Source organism: Siniperca chuatsi, linkage group LG6 (assembly GCF_020085105.1).
Source record: "Siniperca chuatsi isolate FFG_IHB_CAS linkage group LG6, ASM2008510v1, whole genome shotgun sequence".
Classification (NCBI taxonomy): domain Eukaryota; kingdom Metazoa; phylum Chordata; class Actinopteri; order Centrarchiformes; family Sinipercidae; genus Siniperca; species Siniperca chuatsi.
Genome location: NC_058047.1, coordinates 27,726,997 through 27,748,961, shown reverse-complemented (window position 1 = coordinate 27,748,961; position 21,965 = coordinate 27,726,997). Strand labels below are relative to the sequence as shown.

Genomic DNA, 21,965 nt, shown 5'->3' with positions numbered 1-21,965 from the left:
TGAGAAGTAGTGTAATCCCACTAACAGTCTGTTACTTAGACAATTTGAAGTGTCTACTTGGGCTCGGTCTTACCAGGAATTAGATGGAGGGCTGATATCAGTTTGGTGTCTGTGTGTTCAGTGGACAGACTGGTCAGGTTAGCTTGGCACAGGGGCCAAACCATGTAAATAAAACAACTTCAGAGTTACTGGGAGTTGCATTTCTCCTGTTTTATCTTCTTAGCTGGCTTGCTAACATTAGCCACTGGTAAGCCTACATTCTTTTTGCTTCACTGCATACAGCACTCCAGAGAAGTCCTCATAGTCACCCTTACCCCACAGCTAAGCTAGCTGTTGGTGGTCAATAAATACCTTAAATTGTCAACTGATTGCTTTTTAAACCATAATGTCATGTTTTCTATTTCTACATGAGGTAAATACATACATACAGACATGTGGTATGTGGGTGAGGAGTCTCTTGAGTTGTTTAAATGCAGCTTTGACAGAGGTGAACTTAAGTAACAAAAGTAATGTATCAAGAAACATAACTTATTACTTTTGCTGTTGAGTAAGTAAGTAGGACAGTACAAGTTCTAATATGTTCTATTATACAATGGGACAGCATGAAAAATGTAATTCTATGCACTAACTGTAACCTGTAGCCTTTTATAGTTTCAAACCATTTCTAATATTCGGATGAAAGATTGTCCACGCCAGAAAAATGACAGTATTGGTAATTTTTTCAAACCCTTTACATGGCCCATGTTAAGGTTTTTCCTGATAATTGACTTCTTTTTGTAGTATGAGTTATAGCTGACATGACCTGTCTCCTCCCAAAGGAAAATCTTCTTTTATCATGAAGATGATCCCCACATAGATGATAGAGCAATCACAGGGGTAATACTGTGTATAGCTGAATAGTGCGTTATCATACTATTGTCATTGACTAACTCCTATAGCACTCTCAAGTCACTGAAGCAAGAATCAATGCAGCGCCGTTAGCCGTCTCTTCAAGTGATCATTGTTGCCCACCTCACACCTCCTCTTTCCCTCTGCCAAGCCTGTAATTACCTTTATCAGTTAACAGGACTAATTTATTTTGTCATGCCCCAGTAAATACTTAACACAAATAATATTCAAACTCTGCGGGTTGGTTGGACCCCTTCATTGGCACGCATGGGTACTTCATTATCGGCCTACTCAGTGCCAGGGGAGATGCTGCGATGCGTTGTGGGAGTGGGAAGGCAGGGTTACTGGAGTGAAAAAACCTTGGGCAGCCTCCTTTGGCAAAACCACCGTATTCCCCCTCCCCAGGGGCAGCAATCAATAGGTACTGCAGGTCTCTGCACAAAAACTCTCCTCTCAGTCCCACTGCTGTAGAGTGGTGGGTGTTCTGGAAACAAACCAAATAGAACTCTGCAAGATTTGAATTACTGAGATTCAGTCTCAACCCAGGGACCAGATTATTGTCTCTTTTAATATTCTTTCAACAGACATTTTCTATGTAGCTCAAAATACTAGATAATTAAAACAGTATCTTAAACCATTAAGTATTAGTTAAATCTCATGTGTTTAATTAAAATGAATACAAGCTCCCCCTTGTTTCTACAGCTGGTGAACCTAAATCTTCTAATCTTACTCCTGATAATTAATATAGTTGGCATAATGAGCTAACAATTGACCATAACTTTGAATGTTTTCGTTTTATTTCACTACGTATTTTTAATATTTCAATTTATATACAAATACATTTGTAACAATTATTACTCTTGATAGTTTTAAACCAATTTAGGGAGTTGTTCCTTGTCGAGACTGATAATGTAATGGCTGTGAATGACATAATAACCGCCAATTACCGTAAAACTTTAAAATTATTAGCCCAGGCTTTTATTCACCGAACTCAACCTGCCTATATTTGGGACAGGCGTCAATATGGAACAGGCCTTTAATTCGTTTTGCATTTAACTCTTGCTCAGCAAAGATGGGAAATACTATCAATTTGTTTATTTAAATCAGTATGAATATTACTTGTATAAAAATCACGCTATCGAAAAACATCAATTTCAGAGAGAGAAAAATTTACTTTGGTGCTCATGGTTTCCGTAAAATGAACTGAACTATTGAATTGTGGAGAATCAATGTGAGCCTGTCCATATTGACAAAAGTTTAAACATTTAGATTTGTATGTGCGATCTAAGCAGCTTAGAACTAGCTCAAGCGGGTGACCTGGTGGGCTTTAAGAAGTTTTATACATCCAGAGAACTTCTATAAAAACTAGACCCGGCTTCTAATTGAGACCTGCGTTTATTTGTCAAAATGTGTAGCCACACCCGGCCAGTAAAAAGGACTCTGTGTTTAATTGGGGCTCAGCTTTTAATTAAAGTTTCACGGTATGAATAAAAATGTGAGCACATAACACACAACTGTTTGCGTGTGACATAAGTTTGTGATTATTACATTATAATTTTAGTGGTTTTAATGAAAAATTTAATATATATTTTAATACTTACCCAAAATAAAAGAATGAAGTGAATTTCAAGTAGTATTAGATTTTAATTACATCAGTTTTGTTATCAGTATCTACATTCCTTCTCAACCAAACAAAAATTTGCCAGTGTATCTTTTCTCAGCGGTAAAACTTAATGGATTCCAAAATATATAAATTCCACAAATATTAATTATATTCATTGGATGAGCACATACAAAGGGAATGCATCATCTGTTTGGCCAGATGCTTCAACAGGAATTTGTTTTTATAATTAAAGGAAAACAAAGTCAGAAATATTCAGCTTTTTTTTATTGTTGCATCTGCGGGATTGATAGAATATCAACATGGGTAGAGCTTACTGTCACACTCCTACTGAAAACAACAAACATCTGGTTTGTCATGCACCACATTCAATACCATCACAATGTGAACACAGTAGAGCATAAATAAGAGCTTTCTAGAAGAAGGAGCGGGTTTGTAGCATACTGTTTTCAGGAATTTTATGTCTACCTGGATTCTTTGTCCTTTATATCAAATGTATGTGCTAAGATTGCAGAACCATATATTATCCAAGTGTGAAAATAGCCAAAATCACATGTACAAAATACACTCACACATATCGTGCAGGTCATATCATACAGAAGCACATACACATCCACACACTGTTTTATGTTGACCCTGGATACACTATATGCCCACTGTGCATATCACACTTTGCACTTTGAGCCTTGATTCATGAAGTTGGGCCACTTGAAATTCTACTATAACAGATTAGAAAAGGAAACAGTCAAAATGGAATATAAATACATAAATAAATACAATACAAATAAATTAAAAATACATTAAAATAAATGCAGTGTGTGGCCTCCAAACTGTGGTTTGGTAAAACTACAAAAGTATTTGACTAATATTTATTTGTGTGATGATCTGAAACATTTAAGTGTGAGAAACATGCAAAAAAAATAAGAAATCAGGAAGGGGGCAAACACTTTTGCACACAACTGTATTTGCTATATAAAGATATAATTGAGTAATGGCGTCCTGAGCAGAGGATGACAGCCGCACCAGCTGGGTGTGCATGTTCGTGCATGTGAGTCCCTTGTGTAAAACTGTTCATCTGTGAGGGGCGCTGTTGTTTTTCTCATGTAACGTGGTGAATTAAGGATTTATTTCGACCAAAGCAGAGTTGGTGATTGTTGAAACAGTGGAAGGACTAACAAAGAAGGTTTTGGTGAGTTTTTTTAACTTTGTTTCTGTAGAGTTTGAATGAAGTATGTTTAACGATGGTCTGCGAGGTAAAATTATTTTTTTTTTTTTTTTCATTGGAGTCTGGTTGTGAGCGAGTGCGATATAATGGCTGTTTCTGGTTAAACAAAAATGATCTTACTGTTTAACAAAAAGGTCTAGCTCTGTAGCAATCCTTTCCATAATGTTGTCAGACACTTAGAATAACAATCTGAGCCTGTTAGTGACACAAACAAGCACTTTTAGTGGATGTACTTTGATGGGCGCATTGGTCCAAAGCAGCCATTGCAGCCTTCAGAATATTTTGGTGAATTCAGAGTTTATTTCAACCAAACCAGAGCTGGTGATTGTTGGAGCAGGGGAAAGTCTAGATGTTCTTGGTGAGGTTTATTTAATTTCTGTCCAGTTTTTAAGTGTGTTTTACGATGATCTGCAAGGTAAATTGACTGTTTTTGTTTTCAATGGAGTCGGGTGTGCCATAGCACCCATTTGTTTTGGTCTGAGATGCTGGTCTCTAGTGCGATATTTAGTGGCAGTGAATGTCGCTTACAGCCCCTTTTTAAGTAGCATCCATATGAAATACTCAAGTAAAGTACAAGTACTTTAAAATAGTTCTTAAGTACAGCACCTGAATAAATGTACTGACTCTGTGGCTGAATCTCTGAATGGTTGTTTTATGTGCAAATAAATATATATACAGATGCAAGACATTACAGAACCGTTGACTTAGTCAAAGGCTAAGGTCTTTGTGAGAATGTGTGAACATTCCTAGGTTGTCTTCCATGTTCAAACTGCGCAACAGGCATTTTGATGTGTTTTCAAGCCTTATAGCTAACACACCAGATGTTGCCGTTGTTAATGAGATCAGCAGACAGGTGTTTGTTTGTGGAAGGTAGCTGAACTTTGGACAACAGTTTGGAAGGAGGTATTCCTCACCAAGGTTACAAAGAACCAGCCTTTCTTTTCTCACATCTTGGAAATGAATGCTTACTGCTTGTGTTTATTTTTTAGCAGTCAGGTAATATTCATAGTTTGTTGATGAGGATTGTACAGGTGACAGGGATGTTCAAGATAAAAACATCATTTTGAAGGGTCTGCAATCATCATCATTACACCTCAGACTTCCACTTCAACTCAGGTTCCTGCCATCTTCAAAAGTTTTCCGACGACTCTTCCATCGTTGGATGCATCAACAAAGACAATGAGGAGGAGTACAGAGTAATGAGAGAGCTTCGTCACATGGTGCAACAACAATTGCCTAAAGCTCAATATCAGCAAGACCAAAGAGCTGGTGGTGGACTCCCAGAGAAACAGGAGGACCCCCGTTCGGTTATCATCTAAGGAGATGAAGTGGAGTGGATGGACTCATACAAGTGCCTCTGAGTCCAAATCAATTTAAAAGCTGGACTGGAACTCACACTGACGCCCTCTTCAGGAGGGGACAGAACAGACTGTTCTTCGAGAGAGAGAGAGAGAGAGAGAGAGAGAGACTCAGATCCTTTGGTGTGTGCAACAGACTCCTGCAGATCTTTTACCAGTCTGTAGTAGCCAGTGGTCTGTTCTTTGCTGTGGTGTGGTGGCATCAAGGCTGACAAGGCTAGCAGACTTAACAAGCTAGTAAGGCTGGTAACCTCTCTCACCTTCTGCATGACGAGCTGTGGCAGATGGGCAACTCATTCAGTCACCAGCCAGCTTTGCTGCTAGAATCACATCACACCACTGTCACGTTTGCCTTGTACTTTTGTCTTAAATTGCTCTTGTATAGTTTCTATTTTTATTTTTTAGTTTTATATACTTATAATAATAATAATTATTATTATCCATCCATCCATCCATCCATTTTCTACCGCTTGGTCCCGTTAGGGGTCGCGGGTGACTGGAGCCTATCCCAGTGACTTTGGGCCTTAGGCAGGGTACACCCTGGACAGTGGCCAACTCGTCGCAGGGCTAACACAGACACAGACAAGGACAGACAACCATTCACTCTCACATTCATTCAATACGGGCAATTTAGAGTTATCAATTAACCTACACATGCATGTCTTTGGACGGTGGGAGGAAGCCGGAGAACCCTGTTGGTCTGGTCCGGGAATCGAACCCACGAACCCACGATCTCCTTATTGGGAGGCAGGAGTTTTTTAGCCGCTCTGCCACCGTGCATTATTATTATTATTATTATTATTATTATTATTATTTATTTTTACTTTTTACTTTCTCTATCTATTTCCTCATTATGCTGCAACAACAGAATTTCCCCTCTGGGGATCAATAAAAGCTTATCTTATTCACTACATCTGGAGAAGACTCTGCTACTTACACCTGTAGTTGTGTTGGTGTATCATGACAGAGCAGGGGTCCAGACAGAACTTTGTGTCGTTTTAAGTTTTTCAGTTTTAAAAAATAAATAAATAAATAAAAAAAATTTTTATGTGAAAATAAAAGCATTCAAATGACTGACTGCTTGTGTTTTCTCCACAGCCACGTTTATGTGATCCCGGCTTTCACCTGGATTCTAACTCTGGCTATCTTACTAGCCCACACAATCATCCAGCCAATCACTTCGCTGCTTACCCTGCTGAAAGGAATCCTGCTCATTGTCACGGTAACCATTATTCTATTTTATTCAATTATTATGTTGGTTTTTGTATTTTCCTAGGTAATTATTTGTCATCCCCAATAAAGAAACAAATGCTTTTTATTTGGAAGAAGAATTGTGACTTATTATAATAAGAACACAAGTATAGAGAGGCATGTTAGGAATAACAATAATGTTGTGATAAATATTAATTTGATTAGTGAGTTGCATCAGGTGTAATGTTGGTTTTTCATGGCGGACTACTGACAGTCTGACTTGTTTCAGCTAATTGGCTGCTCGGCTGCAGCACGTTTAACAGCATGTAAATATACCTGCAAATGTCACTTCAGTCCAGTTAGGCCCATGACATGTAGGCTACAGCGCAAGTTTGTTACGTGTGTGTGTGTGTGTGTGTGGTATTGTAGTTACCGTTGCATAGTAGGTAAGGCAAGTAGGTATATAGGTTTAGCTAAGTGCGGAGGAACTTGTAGTTAATATCACTTACATTAGAAAACTTTAGCACTATAATTTCATTATTACTTGTGCACATGTAGGCCAGGATCTTTTTGTGTGTACGCCAGTTTTAGGCTAAGAAGTAGAATTGAAATAACAACTGTAGCCTTCTAAATTCAGGCCACCTTAGTTTCCATAAGGTACTTGATTCAAATAGTGAAGGCCCTGATTCAAAACTATAAAACTGCCAGCTAAAAATGCAGAATGTTTTGTACACTGATCTTTGCTAATAAGAGAGGACAGACAATAGATTAATTACCAACAGAACAGAGTTCACCGCTGTGACCTAATAATTTTTACATTCACTCACAATTTTCACTTGAAAATGGAGCGAAATGCTTGCAGTGTACAGTACAGCTGCCATTAAGAAAAGCAGTGCGGCAACACTAGCAGGATGACACTTATTCGCATCTATTCGCGCAGTTGAAAATGTTTCAACTTGATGTCACTGAGAATCACAAATGGAGGAACATATTGTCGCCGTCTGTGGTCACCTGGAACTCTACAATTCAATGTCAGAAGAGACAGAACTAAAAAAAGGAGAGGGCTTGGAGAAAAGTGAGCAAACCATAGGACTACATCGTAAGTTCTGAAAATATGTATCTGTTTGTTGATTCCAGCTATCGGTTGTACTTTACTACTAACCAAGTTAGAATTAGCATTAGCTAGTACTAGGAGTATTCCCATTGGCTGTTAAGGGTGATTATTTGCGGGTTGCGAAATACTCCAAAAAACACTCCATCCGCCATATTCGCGCAAGTAAGGCGAAGCAAAAATTCACTTTGCATTTGGTCTGAACACATCTTTCCATTTTTACCTTTTACACTCATTGATTTAAATCCCTGCCATGCTTAAAGTTATACTTGGGCGTTTTTTAAAAACAAAGAACCTTGTGAAAATATTTACCCTTGACAGTGCTGCCAGCTATGTATATTTGACATTGTGTCGTGAATTATTTGAGAAAAGGTGCAAAACCTCCCACTGAGTAAAATTCAGGGGCAATTTACATTTCCTTGTGTTGAGTAGGAAACTCAGTGCCATTTTATAATCAAATGCACTAACTTTGAAACTGTGGCCAGTGGTTCCAATATTAAAATACCTAAATGTGAGTTACTGTATGTTATTGTTTTATGTCTTAGTCTAAGAAGCTTAGCAGTTAACATTACTATAGTCCTCCCTGTCCTTTTTTAAATATTACTTTCCATAAAGACTTTAAAGGGAAATTAGACAATATAATTAAGAAATATTGTAGTATATGATTTGTCAGTGTTTTACTCTTTTCTTATTTGATAAAATAAAAGGAAATGTTGCAAGAGTCTTCTCTCACCTTCACGCTTCACACTTCACACTTTATCGGCTTTTTAGTTGTCTTTATTCACTCCCTAAAAGTGCATATCCTCTGGCCATTTCTGATGGATGTCATGTCACCATGACTGCCGTGTTTGTGTGCTAGGTCATGCTGGCAAAATGGATGGAAGTGGCATTATACACTGGCCACCTCATGCAGAAGCTGTGGTGCTTATTGAGCTCCCAATGAGTGTGTGGTGGTTTGGGGCTTTTCCAGGTCAGTGCTTGTCAACATCAGGGAGTGTCAGCAGCTCTGCATGAGCTCTTGAAGGAAGTCTTTAGGCCTGAGCCAGAGTACATTTAACACCATCACATCCCACAAGGTTACACTGCCTCAAAGAATTGTACAGCTAGCTGCTACATTTGTTGTGTTAGGTGTTGGCCAGCACTTTGATTGACACCCTTTTTCTGACGCTACTTACACAATTTTACATTAAAATAATGAATTAAAGGATATGTTTCATCTTCAAGTCTATCTGAGTAATTGAGAGAATTACACAGTGGATTTTGACCTCCATCTCTTACATAGGAATCGCATGAGGACGAGATCACTTCACAGTCAATATGGACAGGAGGAATAATTATAGCGACCAAAAAAATATTTCGATGTACATAAGGCACATTATTATTGTTGAACACAGGCAGACTTCAAAATATGTGTGAACTTATCCTTTAAGGCTCCAAGTCATATTTCTTTTGAACCAGAGGTGCTGAATGAATTTTTTTCCCAGGGGGTGCCCAAAACGCAAGAATATGTGTGTGTGTGTGTGTATAAAAAGCCAGGTCAGTCAGTTTCAGTCAAAACAATCACTTTATTTCCACATGATAGTGATAAGGTGATTGAACAGGTAATCAAACTACCACCAACCAAGTGAAATCAAATACCAAAGAAAACAATCAGCACAAAACATAAAGATTGACTGGCTTTCACCAAACATACAGATAGACAGGCTACACACACACAAGCCTCATATGAAGGTATTATTGGAGCAAAACAACTGAGCACCTGTGACAGTGGAATCTGTAGTTGTAGAAAATAGTCACGCATGTCACATCAGTAAATTTTAAGTCACAGAGAAAAATACTTCTTTGTAAAAAAAAAAAAAAAAATAATTTTTCTCTCCCACAAACACAGCAGTTACACCTTCTCAAATTCTTCATTGCAGGTGCATAAATCCTATGCTACGAATCACAAATTAAGAAATTCAGTTTTACTACAGTTGCTGCAGTGAATATGGTGCAAAACACATTCACACACCCGTATCAAAAAATGTGAAGTCATGGGCAAAATTTGCACATCCGCAAATCATTATGCACACCTGTAGAATATTTTCTCACAAATATTTGTTTTTCTAGCACAAACACAAGTCAATAACTACAACTGCTTGAATCTGTTGCTACGATTCTCAAATGCTGTTTTTTTTTTTTTTTTTTTTTTTTCGCTCACAAATGACAACTTCTGCTGTTGCTATTTTCCCAGCTACTGCAGCTGTCATATACCGTCAAGGCTTTCTTCACACGGAAGTGGGCGTGGTTTCATCTAAACTAGGTTGGAAAAACGACAGACGGACAGGTGCCCAAACAAGCTCCTTTGATTGGCCAAAAGGGTTCTGTGATCTCTGAACAGTGCCCGCCCCTGGCTCTACAGGTGCACAAATCAGTTTCTCTCCACATTTCACTGGGATCTGTGGTGCAAAAGTGAGAGCACGCAGAAGTTGTCATTTGTGAGCGAACCCCAGCATTTGAGATTCGTAGCAGCAGATTCAAGCAGTTGTAGTTGTCCAAGCAGTATGTATTTATTTCTAGCACAAACAATAATATATATCCAAGAAAAATAAATATTTGTGAGAAAATATTCTACAGGTGTGCAACTCTCATCGCATGAATTCACACACTGATTTGCGGATGTGCAAATTTTGTCCATGATTTCACATTTTTTGATACGGGTGTGTGACTGTGTTTTGCACAATATTCACTGCAGCAACTTTAGCAAAACTGAGTGTATGAGTTTCTTAATTTGTGATTCGTAGGATTTGTGCACCTAAATTCAAATTTACTGATTCACATGTGTGACTATTTTCTACAACTACAGATTCCACTGTCACAGGTGCTCTGTTTTTTTTATTTTTTTTGCTCCAATACCTTCATAGCCTCACTCACATACATCCATACACACATGCTCGCATCGGTAGATTTGAAGCTATTTAAACAAGCAACAAAGTAATGCAATGCAAGCAAATTTGATTCAGACACTCAAATGTGGTTTTAATTCAGCACAGGTGTCAACTGACTGACTAACTGGTCAATATAGTTAATGAACAGGATGTGTTACTGGTTAAGTTACTTTGCAATGGCCTCAAGCTTGTTCAACATACATACTGTATCCTATAGCTAGGACAGAAGTTTACAAATGACACACATATTGTTTGAAACCACTGAGTAATAAATACAGTATAGAAATGTGTAGCTCACAGTTAAAACCCACTGCTTTGACACTGTACAACCATACTTTTCCTCACTTTTCATGTAAAGTGCCTCTAAGTATCTAGAAAAATGCTCTATTAATTAAATACATTTTTTTTATAACTATTAGGGTGAGACAGTGTTGTATGTTCTCCCCGTTCCTGTGTGGGTTTTCTCCAGGTGCCCCGGTTTCCCTACCGTTGTCCAAAGACATGCAGGTTAAGTTAATTGCCGACTCTAAATTGCCGGTAGATGAATGGCTGTCTGTCTTATGTGTTAGCTCTGTAATTGACTGGCAACTGTGCGTGGTGTACCCCATGTCTCGCCCAGTGTCAGCTGGGAGAGGCTCCAGCTCCTTGCAACCTTGCAAAGGATAAGCGGGTATAAATAATGGATGTCTGAATTTATAACTGTTATCTTAATTGGACAACATTACAATGTGGCCACCTCACAGTATGATTGGGTGATCACAATTGCACGTGGGTGACTGTGCTCTTGAGCACCCATATAATCACATCCTATATTTTGGACTAACAGGCCCAGCATTGCCTATGATTATGTAATACAAGTAATTATGTTAGAACATTTGGATTTAAAGATTTTAGTCATTTCCAGGGACTTTTAGGTTTAAGAATGCAGAACGTAAAATGCAGGTATTTTATGTGCTGTAGATAAGATCTAATGCATTCAGATGTGAAGTAGATAATCTCCAGTGCCTCTTTATGATCAAATACATGATAACTTTTCAAAATTGCAGCCAGTCAGTGATAGGAACTATGAAACACCTAAATGTGCTATGTACCATTTGTTATTAAATAATAAAACTTTAAAATTTATAGAGCACTTATCAAAACAAAGTACAAAGTGCTTCACAGAGAGAGAAATAAAATACCACAGTGAATGATAAAATACATGAAAACAATAAAATAAACAGACAGCTCAGGTAAGATCAGGATATGCTTTCCGATAAAAATGCATTTTTGAGAAGAGACTTAAAAGAAGACACTGACTCAGACAACCTAGTTTCTTTGGGCAAGTTGTTGCCATGGTGCCTTGATGGCAAAAGCTCTGTCCCCCTTAGTTTTCATCCTGGGCTCAGGAACAGACAGGAGACCTCTGCCCGAAGATCTCAAACTATGTAAAGGTTCATAAGGGATTAGAAGGTCGAAAATTTTATCTGGAGCCAGGCCATGAAGAGCCTTAAAAGTAATCAATAGGATCTTAAAATCAATCCTAAAACAAATGGGGAGCCAATGTAAAGAGACTAAAACAGGTGTGATGTGATCGTACCTCTTGGTCCTGGTTAAAAGCCTAGCAGCTGAGTTCTTTACAGTCTGCAGTCGTTTCAAAGTTTTTTGATTTAAGACAAGCGAACAGGCTGTTACAATAATCAAGGCGTGAGGAGATAAAAGCATGAACAACAGTTTCTGCATCACAAAAATTTTAAATTGATCTTATTTTTTGCAGTATTTCTGAGGTGATAAAACATGATTGGACAAGCTTAGTGATATGTTGCTCAAAACATAAATTGCTATCAAAAAGGACACTAAGATTTCTTTCAACAGGCTTGATATAGTGCATGCGGAAAGTATTCACAGTGCTTCACTTTTTCCACAATTTATGTTACTGTAATTGGTGCCAAAGGTGCTTCAACAAAGTATTGAGCAAAGGCTGTGAATACTTATGTACATGTGATTTTTTTTTTTTTTTTTTTAATACATTTGCAAAGATTTCAAACAAACTTCTTTCACATTGTCATTATGGGGTATTGTTTCTAGAATTTTGAGGAAAACAAAGAATTTTATCCATTTTGGAATAAGGCTGTAACATAAAATTTGGAAAAAGTGAAGCACTGCGAATACTTTCCGGATGCACTGCATGTTGTGACAGGTAGTCAGTAGATGGCAGCATTTGTTTAGTGATATGTTGGGGCCCAATAACAAGGATTTCTGTTTTATTTGAGTTGAGCTGAATAAAATGTATCGACATCCAATTTTTTATGTCAGAAAGGCAGTCCTGCAGAGAACTCAGCATACTAAGGTCAGTGGGCTTGACAGGGAGGTACAACTGTGTGTCATCCACATAGCAATGAAAAGAAATCCCATGTCTGCAAATGACATCACCCAAGGGGAGCATGTATTGGTCCCAGAACTGAACCTTGAGGCACACCGTAGTTGATATGGGAAAAGGGTGACATGTAGTTATTAATGGAGACCCAGAATTTCCTATTGGACAAATATGAGAACCAGTCTAGTGCAGTGCCAGATATGCCCACCCAGTGCCTCAGTCTATCTAAAAGAATGCCATGATCATTTGTGTCAAAGGCAGCACTTAAGTCCAGCAGCACAAGAATTGAGCACATGCCTGCGTCAGCATTCATTAAGGTTGGAACTTTTCAAAGAAGAAAAACTATTGTTTTCCACAGCAGCAAGAAACTGTTTAGATACAAGTTTTTTGAGAATCTTGGAAATAAAAGGCAGTTTGGAGGGTAGGATCAAGCCCAGGTTTTTTTAGGACTGGCTGCACACAAGCAGTTTTAAAGTAATCTTGGTGTCTCAGTCTGAGAACTCTACCAGTTCATGTTACTGTAACGCTCTCCATCTTCCTAAAACATTTCTTCCTAACTTACAAAAAAAAAAGGTCTCTAGAAGAAATGCTTACACAGCTTTCCATTGTTTTTCTACTGGGCTCGCCTCTTTGATTTTGCCATTGTTGTTGTTGAAGACAGTTTGTCACAATTATTTCATTACATAGAACCTCCCCAAGGACAGCTTTCACTTTTCTTTCTCTAACTTTGTTCCTGTGCACTTTATATACCAATTTAGCTTAATCACTGACATATTGGCAGATGGGCAACAAATTGCTTATTAGAGTCAGCCATGGATTTTCTACTGTTACACAAGACAATAGTATGATAGTTTATGGTCTTTTGGTAGGAACATCAGAGCTGTTTACATAAGAAAAAAAGCGCAAAATGAAACGAAAAGGAAAAACAGTGAACCAACTCTGTGTATTCTTCTTTAAAGGATAGATCACTGTTAAACCAAACTAAGTATGTTTTATTTGTGACTGTGATTAACACAACTTCACTGATAGCCTTAGATTTGGGAAACTTGCCACTCTGCTGCAGCTTCTTAAAACAAAGTTCAGTCGGGCAATTATTTTGGCTGCCACAAACCAGGATAAATATTGCAAAATATGAACAATATTGATATTGTTCTGTAGTTTGTTGTTGTTTAATAGGGGTTGTGGTTGTTCTATATGGGTTCATGAGATTACAAGAGTTTCATGATGTTCAAGTTTTCCTTGGTGTTTAGTTGATTTTGTCACTCTTGCTGCTGGCCTCTCATTAGAGACATCAGTGTGTTTTAGTAGCCAAAATGAGGAATCCATTATCTATCTATTTCTGTCATCACAGTACCACTAATGGTCCTGGAACAAAAAGGTTTAAAGAAAATCAGTTTCCACTCTTTAATTCATTTTTCTATCAACCCTTCCCTTCTCTCCTTATCCCGTCTTTTAGTCTCATTTTCCATTTCTTCTTTTCTATCTCTAGAACGATTATACAGTCCAGTTTTACTATTGTGATTTTCTTAGCTGCACTCACGATAGCAACAGATGGTTGTTATTACCACAACACAACATCTTACCTTACTGATATTTTTGGCCAACGTATGTAAATTACAGCGATGGGAGAGCAACAGCGTACAACCCGACCACACTTGAGCATTAGTGAGAACACTTGAAAAAATGAACCTTACATCCTGTGCTTACAGTTTGTTTAGCAGTGGTCTTCACCCCAAACCCCCCAGTGGCAGTTTTTCATGTGCAAATGTGATGCATTCTTCCCCTGACATACAGTGTGTTGTATATGTATCAAGCAAAAGAACAGGTTTAAATAAAACAGCACATAATGGACATGTACAAGCCATAAGGAAGGTTGTGGTTGAGAAAAGAAATGTAAATTAACTTTTTTGCTGGAATATCAGTAACATCAGACATTAATGAGCACACCACACAATTATCTAGAAACCAACATAGTTGTATAACTAAACTGAAAACTGATTCTTAGAAAGAATTACAGCAGGGAGGGAAAAATACAGTGAATTAAGTGGTTTAAAAGCCTGCCTGCAACTTGCTCTTCAAAATTCATTAAAAACGTATAATGGAGTGGGAATAGACTTTAAGACTCGACAGCAAACAGTAATTGTTCACAAGTGTAGCATCAGCACACCTGGGTGTGCATTTAGCACTACATGGGAATTTGTCACTGGATAATGTAGGAACATATAATTAAACATTGTGAACTCACAGCCCAGAATGCAAGTAGTTGTGCCTGATCATCAGGGTGCCTCAGGAGGCTATTTCTTTTTGTATTCTTAGTTTCAACATCATTTATTCACAGGTAACATTATATAATTTTTGAAATTTCTGTGTTTGCTCTGAAACAAAGGCAAACAGTTGCTGAAGCATCATCAAGTGTTGATGATCAGGCAATGTCAGACACACATACTCTAGTCCTTCCCACTGACAAAAAAATGTGTCCTTACTTCATCTTGTGTTGAACAAATTCTTGGCTTGGATTTTCACATTTTGATGTCAGTGGGAAAATTAACTATTTTTTTAAATTACTAAGTGTACTTAATAAGTATGAATCAAACATTTGGAAGCATATAGTGAAGTGAACCTTCTATTAAGTCTATCATACAAAAATATCATCTATATAAAATGTATATTGAGGCAAGCACCTTGTCCCAAAATAGTGGGGATGAATGAATAGATGTTGGAGCTGTAGGGGAACAGCTATCCGTACACTAACATCAGATCAATGACTTCATCCCTCCAGAGCAGCAGGCAGCCAGTGGAACCTTTATGACTCCCTAAAGGATCTTCTGTCCTTGAAGAACAATGGGGAAATTGGAGAGATTGATTTTAGATTGCATTGATAGCACACACCCTTAAAACACTATTTGCTTTCATGCACAAACACAAGCACACACTCACTCAGTTGTTTAACCACAACGGAGTCTGTGTCACAGAGGTGTTGGTTCAATTCTGTAGTTGTTTCTGAGACCAAGTTTTAAAAGGAGATAGACAAAATAATGCTAGCACCCTTAAAAAGTTCTTGCCAACTGCTGTTGTTTTGGGGAGATTGTTGTTTCCTCTACGCCCTGTAAATGGTGACATTTACACAGAAACTCACTCACATGTATCCACATGCACACACATACGCACACAATATGAGAGAAGTGTGTCTTAGAGCTCCCAAACAGGGGGGAAGGCGTTAAGATTTAAAGGTTCAGTTCTGGAGCAGGGCACTGAGAGCCATTACCTGTACTCTGCATCAATATGAGAGAGACCAGGGAGGCAAAGCCGACTGCACCAGAATAAAACCCACTATCGTCAAGCACCAGCCATTTATGGCCCAGCAAATGTGATTTTTCTCTTTATAGCTGAAATATTAATGTTTCTATTTTGCTATACTTAGAAAGAAAACAGCAGTTTCCAGGCCCTGAGCTGCCAAGATAGAGGGGGCAGAGAGAGAGACAGGGGAATTTAATAAGTGATGTCATGGCAAATGAAAGGGTGGGCAAAGTATGACCTTCAGTCAGCAACTACTGTAAAGCATCCAAGCCAGTGTAACAGACATACATTTTTTTTAAGATAATTTCAATCCCATTTTTAACCATTTTTACTGGAAAAGCATCCATTGTCATACTTTGTATTTGACTTGCATCATTTGGGACTGAAATGATTCAGTATGTAAAAGGAAAAGGTACCTTTAGTCGAAGAGAGCAGGTGGATCCCTCCTCCACCTGGCTAATCGTTGGTCAGATGTTCTCCCATTTTTTCCGTTGAGAGGGTTAATAGCAGATATCATTGCCACCAGTTTCTCATTACTCTCCATTCTCAACATTTTGAGGCCAGACAGTATAGCTGCTGCTCCTCTTCCAGTTGTCAGGGCTCTGAGCTAGTGTTAGCATTAGCTTCTCCAATTCTACACTGCTGGAAAAGGTTGATTTCATTTTTTTGTTTTTGCCCGTTAGCGGACTTTGAGTAGTTGGGTTCGCTGAGGTAACTGCTTCACCGACAAGCTTACGCCATGTCAGTTGCCTGAACCGGAAGCTCACACCCAACTCTTTGTTGTACATTGCCTGGCACCAAAGACCAGCCAGTCCGAGAGGGCCAGTTCAGTAACCTGCTTTTCACCAACTGATGTCAGGCTGCACAACGAGTTGGGCTTGGGCTTCCTCAAAGAAAACACTGCAATATTCTTATTTTTGAAACTAAATCAGCCTAGCCTTTGATTCAAAACAGCAAAAACACTGCCTCTCAACCTCTGCCCATGTCGGTGCGTTTTCTGAGCCTGATGTAATGTTGAATTGCTTACCATGCTGAATAGCATGAAGGACATAACAATCTGTGATGGTGTACTGACAGTGTACCATGACAATACGCCCAGATGCATACATGTAGGTACAAGTGAACGAGATGTGAAGTTATGTTTATGGTTTACAGTATGACCTACTAAGCAACAAAGCTAGAAGTTTGGGGGAAGATGGGGTAATGTGTCCTAGGTAGCATTTTGTAAATTTACTGTTTAACTTCACATATTGTTCCCTTGTGCCTTCATGTATCTGTACTGAACTGGTACAATGTTAGTGCAAACAATTGAGAGACTTCCGCTTTACGTTGCTGGCCTAGTGTTACCGATTTAATTTCACAGTTGTGACTTTTTTAGTATTTTACTTATACTTTAACAATAACAGAAGCTTAACAGTGATACCTTGTTTTATTTATTTTCTTTTTCCACATTAAAAGTCCGAAAACGTACTGAAATGGCCTTTACAGCATTTACCAGGATTTTGAAACATTCACAAAACAAAATCAATGCTATCATCTCTTTGATTGCCTCCCTTCACAGGACTATAATCCTAAATAAAGCAGTCCATAATTTATTCCAGTCTCCAAACACTGGCCTCAGGGAAATGTTTCTTCATTGCAAAAAACGCTTTTAGAAAGTCAAAGTTAGATTGGTGCATCTAGGCCCTTTTAAGTCAACTTTATGAAAGTGAATGTGAAACCTTGGCAGTAAACAACTTATGAAGTTGACTGATGCTTTGAGCAGGAGAGGAGAGTTTATTGGAGGTCTGTGGAGAGGCAGAGTGGGGGACGTGTAAGCGGCCCCCAGGACAGCTTTGTTCATCAGCAGTTTGTGTTAGGACGCTAATAGTGGAACCCAATCACATCACCGTACCCTTTACATGTCTGTAACAGAGATGGTCACAGTGGAAATTTAATTTTGGGGAGTGTGAGGTCATCAGCAAATCTTTCATGTCTGAGTGTGTGCATGTGTTTTTAATTATCCCTACCAGTCTGTTTGGGTGTGCCTGTGTATGTCAGGCTTGAACCTCCCACTTGTTCTGAGGTATTTGTCTAATTGGATCCTCAGGTTGAAGGTTGCTGGAGCTACGCTGGATTGGCACGACTTCACAGAACTCCCATGTGCTATCAAGAATGATAATGGTGTAACTTGTCCCACCCAAGGATGCCACACAGCCAACGGGAGAGTCAGGGAGATGTCAATCAAATATGTACTGTGTCTGAAATCACTCCCTCGTTCACTCATTCACTGCTACCCATATAATATACACTCAGTAATTTACTCAAGAGTGAGTAAATCATTATTTAGCATTATCACTGACAGGTGTAGCATCTATAAAATGTGGAGCACTGCATTGTGGGATTGTTAGCAGAAAGTAGTGTACATGCCATTGACACTACACTGATGTTCCATTTATTGAAAAATATTCAAGAAGGCAAATCTTTTAACCGTTTTCAGTAAACAATAAGGATAGACTGCATTGTTTAAGTCTAACTTCAATCAATATCTGTTAAGTATGGAGATGGAGCCAATAGGTGATTAGCTTAGCTTAGCATTAAGACTGGAAGCAGGAGGAAACAGCTGCCCTGCTCTGTCCAAACATTTTTAAAAAAGCATGCCAAACCTTCTAAAGCTCACAAATTCACACTTTGTGTTAATCTATTTCTTGTATATATATTTCGTGAATATCTCACTATTTGTTTGAACTTTGGACAGAGCGAGGTTAGCTTTGTCCCTGTGCTTCCAGTATTTATGTTAAGCTAAGTTACTGTAGTTGCCTCCTGGCTCTAGAGAAGTGTATTCCCCCAAAATATCAGTAAAATATAATAAAGAATAAAGTCACACCCGCTTCTCCCATATGGGACCTCTCACTTCTTGTGAAAATGAATTCTCTTCTCTTCTATGTTTTCATCCAAATCGTTTTGGCAGCTGACTTATTGCTTCACACAAAAACCTGCAGCTAAATAAAACAGTGGAGACCAAATGAAGTTGATACACTTTGATAAGACCTCTATACAGTCATTATGAAATAGGCCTGAAAGAAGCTTTGGCCATTACGTCAACCACTCATAGAAATGTGGATGAACACAGTTTTACAGACACACACACACATACATACACACTTTTTAAATGAATCTCATGCACCGGGCTGTGGAATTGTGTTGGAAGGTAGATTATTCACGGAGAATCGACTACAATTTCACGCCTTTGTGGAAATAATTAGCATGACATTTATTCAGGCTTTATAATTGGTTAAGACTCCAGACCCTCACCTCTAATAAAGTTGTCATTGAACCTTTAATGCTGCAGGCTCCCATGACAGCAGGAGGATATTGCAACCTGGTGCAGGGCGGTCAAATCATTTGGAAGAGGATAATGCAGTCAGGTTTATTATGTGTGTGTGTGTGTGTGTGTGTATGTATATGTTTGTGTGTGGTGAGTAGTTAAGTAAAATCCATCTTCGTCCATGCCCTAATGAAACCTGCCCATCGTGAGATGAGACAACTTCTCAAAGATTTTTAAAGGGGCCTCTGTGATGTTTCAGTCCATCTAAAAAGCATCTGTTGGCATAGAGGCCCTTGGAATCCATTAGAACCAATCATCCCGTCCTAAGGCTGGGCGCAAAGTCTATCACAATAAAATGTTTCATTTCAGTCTATCGATAATTATTGATCATTTTTAATGAACTATTTTTTAAAGGTGCAATGTGTAAGAATTTAAGACTTAAGAGTTTAAAACATTCAAAAACAGAAAAATACAGCCATACACCTGTATGGTGTATGGCTGAAAACACACTGTGACAGGGTCAAAGTTCTTAGACGAAAACAGCCCCCAAAAACAAGTTCACGGCTAGTTAAATGTACACAGTGCAGTGGATATGCATCACCTCTATCCTGATTGAGATGTCGCCGTGGTAGCGACTTGTCAATCACAAGGTAGCCACGCCCTTATGCATACCCTGCTTTATCGTCTATTTTACTCTAAATGTGACCAGAATTTACTAAATGAACATCATGCTGTATTGAAAAAGCTTTGAAACTAGCGATTGAGACCATAAACTCATTAGGAAACAGTTTACTGAGGTAATAAATCAAGTGAGAAGTAGGGTCATTTTCTCAGACTTCTATACACTCGGACTTCTTTTTGCAACCAGTGGTGTCGCCCCCTGCTGGTCATAAAGAATACAGGTTTAAGGCTCTTTGACATTGTCTTCACTTTTTAGTCCCGGAGGTTGCCGCCTGGTTAGAACTGCTACGTTAGCTGCACAGCTAACAGAACTAATTTCAGCAACAATTTGTCGTTGTCGTCATGTGTCGATGGTGCATCCGAACAACACCTGTTAAATGACTGGCTATTTGCGTGTCACTCGTAGCACGCTCCATAATCAAGGGATATGATAGGCTGTTCATGAGTCGTTATGCGCTTTCATGGCGGTTTGCATTTAATGCATTTAAGTGAAACTATCGAACATTCTGTTGAACAGTTTTCGTATTGCTATTGATGAAGTGTCTGTCGCCAGTACGTATCGCTATCGTTTTAGCACCCAGACCTATCCTGTACTCTTCCTGAACACTTCTCGCCTCCATTCCACTTTTCTCATTCCTCTTCATCAGTTTTGTTCAAATTTGTGTCCTGCTTCCTTGTCCTCACTGCTTTCCCCTTTCTGGATTATTATCCTCATTTCACATCTCTCTATATTTTAGTTAATTCACCCCACTCCTCGCTCGTATTTTCCTTCACCCCCATGTCTTACCTGTGGCTGTGAAATGGATTGCCGCTGTCTTCTCTAGAGTTTTCACATCTCTCTTTGTCCATTAGGAAGCAGACCACAGTGTGTTTTGTTGCACTAAAACACAAAGGTTACTCTTTACTCACTCTGTTTTTGGCCACACCCACAGACTGCACTCACTTATCTCCCTAAATGATGTACAGGTTTCTGGCTTTGCTGTAGTAGTTGAGTGGTTTCACCAAAGCTTCCAGTGTGGATTTTGTTCATCTGTGGATCTTCGCTCCTTTCCCAGCCAATTGACACTTTGCTTATAGAAGAACGAAGGCAGAAACTGTCAACAAACGATATCAAGTCCTTTTTGTTGCTCAAAAACAACAAATTCAGATCAACATATCAAATGACAAAGTATGAAATTAATTAATAGGGAAAGAGATTAGGAGACAACTAAAGACATATATGTTCTCTTAAATCTGCTGTCTATCCTGATGCGTGCTACAGCAAACATGGACACAAAATAATAACAAAGTCTGCAAATGATTCAGTTGTCAGTGTGCTAGTTACCTGACCTTGTGTCTGGTCTTAGTAAAGTGCCTGACGACTCTGTCTCCTGCTGTGGTGAGTCTTTTTCAACTAAAAGACAAATGACAAAAGTATTGACTTAGGTCCTCATGCTTCAGCCCATTAAAGTGGAGAACTACAAATCCATGAATACAACTATTGATTTTAAATGTACTTTTTAGAGCAACCCTACGTGATTCAAAAACAGTATGTATGTAAGCAGGGACAGCATCGCGTGGACCATGGGACTGTCTGTTGACTTTTAAAGTTAATAAACCCATCTTTTTCTTTTATGTATATCATGGTTTGTGCATGTGTCTCTGCAACAGGGATTCAATTTATTTATACAGCGGCAATTCATAACAGAAGTCATTTCATTGCACTTTTCCTATAGAGCAGGTCTAGACCGTACTCTTCATAATATTATTTACAGAGACCCAACAGATCCCACTGCTGCTCCAGGTTAGATTGTTATATGGAAAAGTAAGCTTTATTCCACCGGCCGGTTGCTTCATTGAAGGAGAATCTCAGCTGCTCCCAACTTGCCAAATTGTCAGAACTGACAAAACCCAAAGGTTCAAAAATGCGTTTGTACCTACAGCAGTCACAATGCTCAATAACAAATCATCTAATCCTCATTCACAGTTTGTTTTATTACAAAGCAAAATGTTTCTTTGATATT

At 38.6% G+C, this 21,965-nt stretch overlaps 1 protein-coding gene across 3 annotated transcripts in view; it reads left to right on the top strand.

Annotated features, from left to right (window-relative positions):
• si:ch211-51h4.2 overlaps positions 1-21,965 on the top strand; it is an 83,632-nt gene that overhangs the window by 22,899 nt on the left and 38,768 nt on the right. For all 3 annotated transcript variants that reach the window (XM_044198583.1, XM_044198584.1, XM_044198582.1), the window contains exon 8: positions 6,191-6,314. In XM_044198583.1, the coding sequence (XP_044054518.1) occupies positions 6,191-6,314 (124 nt within the window). The remainder of the gene's footprint in view (positions 1-6,190; positions 6,315-21,965) is intronic.